This window comes from Nicotiana attenuata, chromosome 8 (genome assembly GCF_001879085.1).
Source record: "Nicotiana attenuata strain UT chromosome 8, NIATTr2, whole genome shotgun sequence".
In the NCBI taxonomy this organism is placed as follows: Eukaryota; Viridiplantae; Streptophyta; class Magnoliopsida; order Solanales; family Solanaceae; genus Nicotiana; species Nicotiana attenuata.
Window position 1 is genome coordinate 17238968 of NC_031996.1, and position 9212 is coordinate 17248179.

At 37.7% G+C, this 9212-nt stretch overlaps 1 protein-coding gene across 2 annotated transcripts; it reads right to left on the minus strand.

Annotated features, from left to right (window-relative positions):
• LOC109231800 (peroxisomal fatty acid beta-oxidation multifunctional protein MFP2-like) lies at positions 2599 to 8514 on the minus strand. 2 transcript variants are annotated; one of them, XM_019397436.1, is made up of 4 exons: positions 4109 to 4455; positions 3849 to 3994; positions 3362 to 3500; positions 2599 to 2813 (listed from the first exon to the last, which is right to left on the minus strand). In XM_019397436.1, exons 1-4 carry the CDS (start codon positions 4301 to 4303, stop codon positions 2778 to 2780), a joined length of 516 nt encoding a protein of 171 aa, XP_019252981.1. In that variant the 5' UTR covers positions 4304 to 4455; the 3' UTR covers positions 2599 to 2777. The 2 variants fall into 2 exon arrangements, 1 of the variants encoding a protein (XP_019252981.1); XR_002068840.1 differs by lacking the exons at positions 3849 to 3994; positions 4109 to 4455 and adding an exon at positions 8379 to 8514.

A 9212-nucleotide genomic window follows, 5' to 3' on the forward strand; every position in this document is an offset into this window, starting at 1 on the left:
ACTCTTTCTTTATCAAATACAACACATTGTGAGGAAGAATCTTGTATTGACTTTATAATATGCTACGTAAATATCCTATTCGCCCACAATATTTTTTTTTTGGAATTATGAATAATAATTCTTTTTAAAAGAAAATTATGGACATGCCTTTTTAATCCAAGTAGAATGAACTTTGTAGGGTTGGTATATATGTAATTTAAGTCGAAAAAGAATTCCGGATCCATCATTAGGTAATTTACAATTAGATCCTTATATTATACAAATATTTAAGGGCATAAAAGTCAATCAATATTTTGGGGATATTTTAGTCGTTCAATATTTAACATAAATTATTCGTGCTTTTATAATAATTAGATAGATAGATATAAATATAGATATAGATATAAATAGATAGATTAAGTTCAGCAAATATAAACAAAACTTCAGCTCCTAGAATACTGAAATTCAGCAATTACGAAACAAGCTACTTCAGGCTCGTATAGCTGAAGTTACCAAGCTATCGTTACTAAGCTTGTCAATTGTAAAGCTCTTCTAAAGCTAATCATGTTGGAAAAATTTTTGTATTAGAAGAATGGACCAAGACATTAATTTGAATATTTCTTTTTGAGTTAGCAAATTATTTTTCCAACAATCCCCCACATAACTCAAAAAGAATATTAAGTAATAGAGTAAAATAAACAAAAATTCGCTGGGTTTTCACAAATGAGCATAATGCGTCGAATCTGGTGTCTCTTGGACTATGAACCAGACCTAGATAAAATAAGATTAAACTTACAGAAAAATTGGTGAAGTTTAAAACTTCTATGAACCAAGAATTCTTATGTAAGTTTAGTGTCTTATCTATCACATTATACCCCCACATACTTTGTTGTTTATCGCGATTTTGCGCTAATAGGCTGGTTTTCGTGAGTGCTCTAGAAATTTTGCCACAAATTTCATAGGAACGGCCCCGCTCCACACTCATATAGGTGCATCCATCAAGTGTATTCTGCAGCATAATACACCACCTATAGGCTATGGATTATTAGATTAAGAGTTTAATAACTCAGCCTCACATTCTTTGTAGTCTTGCACTATATACACACACCATAGGAAGAGACGTAATTTAATAGTGCACATTTGATCAACTAATGACTTGTTATTACCCATATGAACCTACTTCATGGGATCTCCAATCACATAGGTTGGGTTACCATCATTGTTGATATATCTCTAATTGGCAAAAGTCTCAACCCCTCGATGTTTCACTTATAAGTCAAAGGATTGGCCAAATCCTCTTTTGACTACACATAATATGTATAAAAAATTCTCATCTCTAAGCAATTGCTTTATGACATTATATCTTAAAAAAATGTGTCTACTTTTTTCATAGAAAGATTTATTTTCTTACAATGGCTATTGCACCTTGGCAATCTTAATTCATCGACACAAACTTTGTCGGTTTAATTCCTAGTGGAATACACGTCAATAGGTTGCTTATTCAACTTAACTGCCAGGCAATTTTAATATCATAATACCCACCAAGGTGATCACACAACAATTAGCTAGTTTTTTCTCATCTGAATCAGAGATTCAATATCATCACTGTATCTTTCTAATACAGTGGAAAATCCACATACAAAATACTAACTGATAGTATTTCTCAAATAAAGCATAATTTCTAATATTATTTCAATAGATCTTTATTATACCAATCAATTGAATATATTTTAATATATATAACTGGATATTTGAATAGCTTTGAATATAACAATTTACTAACCTTAAATAGCTATCATTATGGCTTTAAGAAAATTGATGTTTTATTAACATGAGTGAGTATCAAAATCAGTTATGTTTTAATAACTTTGAATTTGACCAAAAATTGGTCTTGTATGACTGTTTCTTAACGTCTATTTTGATAACATTTCATTAACTTTAATAATAATGATTCTTTGGTTTTAAATGTTTATAATGTTTGATGGCAGTGAATCCTTAATGGATTTTAATGTTTCTTTTATTACATAAGATGTCCATTTCCTTTGGACTGTATATAAAACTATCTGATTGTATTCATTATGGTAGGGTGAACAAAGTTAAAAAAATTCTTCTCTTTTCTTTTGTGTTGGGTTTTCTTTTATTCAATTTTTGTTGTTTCTACTCCTAGTTATACTAGAAGAGCTTGTTGAATCCTGGGGATACGCCTAATTTTATTTATCATGGTGTGGGCGAAATATCCTTAAGGACGGTGTCTTTGACACGCCTCAAGCTAAATCTTATTCTCCATAATCCAATATCTACCAAATTTTCCAACAAACCACATGTTATGTTGATTAGCCGATATGGGATAGGAACTGCTTCAAATTAATTTAATGGGTAAAACAGTGAATTGCTTCTGCCATTATTTTATGTATAGATTAAATGTGAAAACAAAAGCTAATTAGGATAATTTCAGACATGTTTTCAGCAACAGGTAAACAAATAATCTACTTAAATTCACGATACTATCTTATGGAGCTTTATATGTATGTTTAATGCTGATGAAAATTATATTGGTCTGCTATACAGCCTATACATATAGGAGTATCAAAGCACTTAACATAAAGATGGACAGACAGCTAAAGAAATTCCCAAATTGTTCTGGGATGGTTAAGTTTTAAGTTACATAAGTAATCTATATTCCTTCCTTCTCCATTAATACATTATTAACCACATTCATAAATCTATCCAACACACCGCAGTACAGTAAACAAACAATATAGTTCTGAAAATTGAAGATTGCTCAAACATAACTGATTTTATAGGCGTGACTTTGCAGGATCCATTGTTGTACTCTGCAATGACCACAACGAAAATTCAAAACCCTCATAATAATAACAACGTTGCATATGGATTTATCTTATATGCATACACTGATTTTGTCTAAAATTCCTACACTATCAGTGAATTTTAATATTTGTTGTGGTAGGCTAGGCTACTAATCTCATGGTCATCTGTAGTTATCTTTTGAATGGCTTGTTTTATAAAAATTGTACACTGTATTGTCTCATATAAAAGATCAGCTCGGTGCACAAGGTGTCCGCGTTCACACAGAGAGTCTAGAGAAGGGCCGTACCCCAAGGTGTGTGATGTAGACAACCTACCTTAATGCAAGTATTAGTGGCTGCTTCCACAGACCGAAACCGTGACCTCGGAGACAACTTTCTCGTTGCTCCAAGGATCCCCTACACAGTACTGTCTCATGTATTAAAGTTAAAGTTCAATGCATATATATTATAGACATGAGAAGGATAGGGGGTGGAAGGTATTCAGGATAGATAATCAGGCTATAAAATGTACTCAAATTTGGTAAAAACAACATAATAAATCCCAAGATACTCACCAGAGGAACCACAGTAGCAGCTTTTTCAGCTAAGTAGGCACAAGGCTTGAAAAAGTTCCCATACATTCTTGCCCACTCAACCAATCTTGAACAAATGTATTTGGATCCAAGAGTATCTGCCCAATATATGATCCCTCCCCTAGCCAACAAGTATTCAATCAGATCTTCATTACTATTACAATATTTTTTCTTCACTATTTTAGTCTCGTTATTCTAGTCATCAGAGGCAAATCCAGGATTTAAACTCTATGGCTTCAGCCTTTTAGGCTCTTACCATTGAACCCATTGTATCTTTAAAATTATGAGTTCATATCTACTAGTTGTTGTAATTTAGTGAATTTTTATACATAATTTATGTTGTGCGTCGAAAGTTATGGCTGCAGTTGAATCCCATGTCAGAAGGCTAGATCCGCCTGCTAGCCATGATGGTTTTCATGGAAGAAGGAAGCGCGCGCACACGTACATTCACTATGATAAATGCACAGACCTGTAAGGAGGGAACCCTCCCATGACAGAAGCAATGTCAAGATCAGCAGGTTTGACGGCAATGCCTTCAGCAAGTAATCTGCATGCTTCATTAACTACAAGGAACAATATCATTTCGACGATATCCTTGTCCGAGAGTTTTGCCAGCTGAATCAAGCCCAAAACACTCAAGTATAAGAGCTTAGAGTAAAACAGGAATGATTTCAATTACTTTTTAATATCAATAGAGGGAGTGGGCAACTTAAGAGGAGAAAGAGAAACCTTAGGATCAATAGTGACACCCGAAATCTCTCTTGCCTTGTCAATATACTTGTTAATTTCTGGATCAGGCTTGGCCTTGCGTCTTTTATCGTATATATAGAACCCTCTCTGAGTCGTTTCACCTACAATAAGTGTGTCCAACTTCCATTCGGAGGGGTTATGATCTCTAAGTATAGTGACACTTGAAACTAACATTTGCAATATGCCTAAGATCTCAAAATAGCGAATTTGTACCTAATCTTTTATCTTGTTGCATGAGTGGAATAAGCATTGACTTGTAAGTTCTATTGGGCATACTTGGTGCAAATTGAGCTTCAGTAGCCATTGCAACACCAATCCCAATAAGATCACACAGTCTGCATGTAGGAAATCAAACTAAGTCATTGTTAGGCGTGAGAACAAAGTGTCACATTAGAAGTTGGAAAGAGATAAAAGCCACACATAAAGCGTACAGATCCTCTTAGTGATATGAGGCATTTTGAGACAACCCTGTGCAACTTAAGCTCAAACTAGACATTAGCAAAGGCACACTTATTTGACCTATAAAACTTCACTGATATTTTACCTGAAGTTCTTAAATGTTTGGTTTGGAGCGGGTTTTTGTGTTATCGAGGTCCGAACAGAGTTTCGAGACCGAGAATAGTTCCGTATTGCCATTTAAGACTTGCACGCAAAATTTGGTGTCAATCCGAGTAGTGTAAGTGTGTTTCGTCGCATTGGAAGTAAATTGAAGAACTTGAAGTTCATAAGTTTGATTCAATTGGTTTTAGGGTGTGATTCTTAGATTTAGCGTTGTTTCGGGCGTTTCGAGGGTTCGAGCGAGTCCGTTTTATGATTTCAAACTTGTCGGTATGTTCGGGCGGGGGCGTCACTCGGACGAGGCTCGAGTGAAGTTGAAAATTTTTGGAAGGAGCTGAAGCTCCAGGTATCTGTCATAACTGCACTTGCGGTTGGTCAGCCGCAGGTGCGAGACCGCAGAAGCGGTCGAGCCCCCGTAGAAGCGGCCAAGGTAGGCCAACCCAGAAGCCGCCAAAGCGGTTTTCTTCCCGCAGAAGCGGCCCAGCCGGCCAGCAGAATTTCCGCAAAAGCGGATACTCTTCCGCAGATGCGGTGGGCGCAGGTGCGGCCCAGGACCGCAGATGCAGAAATCACTGAAGGCAGTGACCTTCATTTATTGCGGGTGTTAGCCATTTTTGGCTCATTTTTACTCATAACTTGGGCGATTTTGGGGCTCTTGAGAGAAGATTTTCACCTAGCATATTGAGGTAAGTTATTTCTACTTATTGTGAGTTTAATACTTCGGTATTGGATAGATTAACACATAAAGATTAGTGAAAAATCATGGGATTAGAGTAAAACCTAGGGTTTTGATAAAAATAAGATTTAACTACGAAATTTGTTAAGGAATAAAGTAGAACTCATATATTCTTGACCCTTAGGTTATAGAGAACAACTTTCTTCAAAAATTTCCGGAATCCGGGCACGTGTGCCCGTGGATGGAGTTTAAGAAACTTGTGTTTAGGGTTGGAAAAATACTTTAATAGTTAGAATGTGAACTCTTGAGCTTGTATTGACTAGTTCCTTCCTCGTTTAATTAGTTTTGGATCGTTCGGCTCCAAATTGAGGGTTTGAGCACGTTCTTGATATTGGAAGTAAGCTTTGGAGCGAGGTGAGTCTCCTTTCTAACCTTGTAAGAGGGAATTGTCCCCATAGGTGAGTTAACTGATTACGTGCTCCTATTTGTGAGGGCTACGTACGCACGAGGTGACGGGAGTCCGTGCGTAGCTACTATTAAGTTAATTGTCCGGGTAATTTAGGACCCGTATCATGCCATACTTGCAAATGTTTATGTCCTTTCATGCTAATGAGATCACTTAAGACATGTTAGGGATTGAAAATAAATATATATGAACTTATGCACTTACTTGAGAACTTGTGTGAATTTATTTGACTATGAATGTGTCTTTATGTGCTTTCTTGATGATAATTGATATTTGTGGATCGGGCCGATCGCCGCGGTAGAAATAGATGCATCTATGGTTCGCGCCATTCGACCCTCTGGCAGTGCACAGTTTCTTTTATGTTGGACCGGACCGTACGATCTCGGCATAATGTGCGCATGATATTTATATGGAATCTTATCCATGACTTACTCTGTTAAATGCCCTAAAGTGCAACTAATATAAGACATGACTGGAACTGATATGCTATTCTCAATAAATTTTGAGCTTGCTATTATGTCCATGTTATCCATGCGTAGTGTAATCTTTTATTACTATTGGCATTGACCTTAGTAAGTGTCAAGTCGACCCCTCGTCACTACTTCTTCGAGGTTAGACTGGATACTTGCTGGGTACATGTTGTTTATGTACTCATACTACGCTTCTGTACTTAATTGTACATGATCTGAGGCGGGTACATCTGGCTACCAGTCTGGTGCGCATTCTTGATAGTAGGCCGAGATTCCACGGTGAGCTGCTCCCTTCCTACGACGTTCAGCAGCATGATGGAGTCTCTCTTTGTTTTTGACTGTCTATTCTATTTCAGACAGTAGGATAGATTTATTCTTTTGTATATTCTACTAGATGTCCATATACTTGTGACACCAGGTCTTGGCACGCACATTGGTAGACTATTGTTTTGGGTTGTATAACTATTATTTTACGTTGCTAATTATCACTTGTTTTAAATTCAAGTTAAAAAATGCTGGAATTGTTTTGGTAAAGTAAAATGGGAAGTCACTAATATCTTCGGGTTGGCTTGCTTGACAACGGTGTTAGGCGCCATCACGACCTATAATGAAATTGGGTCGTGACAACTTGTCAGCCACGCCTCCAATAACTTTTTTACTACGGGCGGTGCTTCTTCCGTCGTGGACGTGGAGACTCCCTTCTCATAGGAAGCGGTTACACTCCCATGAGGAGGAGGTGAATCACTTTGCCTGGGTGACGCGCTCGGCGTCATATTCTCCTCGTCTTCCCTGTCCACCTCGTTGATGGTGCCTAGGAGATTGGTGGTGACACCCATCACTGCTTTCAGTCTTTCCTCTCCTTTTCCTGCCATTGTTAGCTTGTGCAAACAAGAAAAAGTGGGCTTTTGTTGTGTTTTTTTTTAGATCTAGAAGAAACTAAACTTTTTAACTAGGAACTCTCCACAGACGACGCCAAATTGTTTGACCAAAAAGTTTTAAGCCCTTTTAGTTAAAGCAATTTAATAAATAGACAAGGGGTGAATCCAAATTAAAAGTAATAAATTCCAGATCCGAAATTAAACAACTTGGACGGTATGGGACCGTGTTCAAGTCAGCAAATGCGAGTTAAAGCTCAATGACTAGTAATAAATATGAGGATGAAAACATGCAATAAATGTGATAAATGTCATTAAATGTAATGAGAAGGAATTTGTCACCCAAATGTTGGATGAGACGGATGGTTCCTTCCTCTGACTACAACGTGTGGCAGCAGACAATGGAAGTGAACTATGTGTTCTTGGATCTTGTGAACTAAAGAGGAATATTATGTGATGGAATCAAATTAGAGAGACAAGACAAGCTATTGGTATATTCTTGATAGTCAACTTTTTGCAGGATGTTCTTTCATAAAGGTTCAGAATCCCTTTTTGTTTCCTCTCTCTTCCTATTTATAAGGGATATCCCTAGAAAACCTAAAAAAGTAAAATATGGGGGAATATTCAATAGAATATTAGTATTTATGATCCTAGGAATATTCTAACAGTTGCAGCCGTTTGCTCTCTACTCGACCTCGGCACTGGTCTCTCCCTTTTAGCGACTCCTCGCCACTGGACTGTACTTGGTTTCGACCTCGGCCTCAGCTCGTCCGTTGGCATTGGCTAAACTAGACCTAATTTTGACTCATACACTAACTATGAGAAACTCAATACAAGAAACCATGACAAGAAAGTTCGGATTTCTAAGAATAAAATCATCCCACCTCATGCAGGGGGAAATAATATTCTTTACAACTACAAATTAAATATATTTAAAATGTAAAAGTTTCCAATATATCTAATATTAGGAAAATGTTGAAACTTCTAGGGCAGGGCAGCTCGGTGCACAAAGCATCATGTATTCACTCGGGGTCCATAGAAGGGTCGCATCTTTTGGTATGGTGTAGATAGCCTATACCCTAATGCATGCAAGTATTATTGGCCGATTCCACGGCTCGAACCCGTAATATATAGTAAAATGTTGAAACAATGACGAAAAATGTCGAAAGGAAAAAAAAGGAGATGTATGAAGTTCTTAACATACCATCTAAGGAAAGAGAATTGACAGGAGGGTTAACAATGGTGATAACAGCAACTCCATCAGCTCCAACCTCAATGGTACTTCTACTCTTTGAGTTCATTTTGCTATGAACTTACAATCTCAAACTCCACAGAACAGATGTGGGATTGTTGAGAGAGTTACGTTGTTTTAAGGAAAAGTTGCTATATATTGATGGCATAGTGAACAGTGACGTAGGGGGTGTTTGCATCGCATGCATAATTCGAGAGAAAGCAACGTAACAAACAGTCACACATAAGGAACATCACATGCAATTCATGTTAAGTTTCTTTGTTGTGTTTGTTATGTCATCCTCAATCCTAGCACTCTCACTAATATCGATGGATTTGGGCAACACTTATTATTTTCAGTATAAGATTCTACCTTACTAATATGGGAATTAGGAGTAACATCCTAGTTATTAGAATATATATATATATATANGGTTCACATTATGCTCATAGGAAAAAATTAATACGTGCCAGTACGTGCCAATTGCCATCGGTTGTTGTGGGCTGTGCCTGGCATCACTCGTGGCAGCTGATGGCTTTTGGCAACGGAACGGCGGAGCATCGTGCAAGTAACGCCGCAAGGTGCCATGCACATGGGGCGAAGCTCAGTACATGTCAATTGCCATCGGTTGTTGTGGGTTGTGCCTGGTTGCTGCATCGCTTGTGGCAGCTGCTTGCTTTTGACAACGGAACGGCGAGGCGTCGTGCAAGTAGCGTCGCAAGGTGCCATGCGCATGGGGCGAAGCTCAGTACGTGTCGAGTGTCGTGCGGTTGTTGTGGGTTGTGTCTGGTGTGGCATCACTCGTGG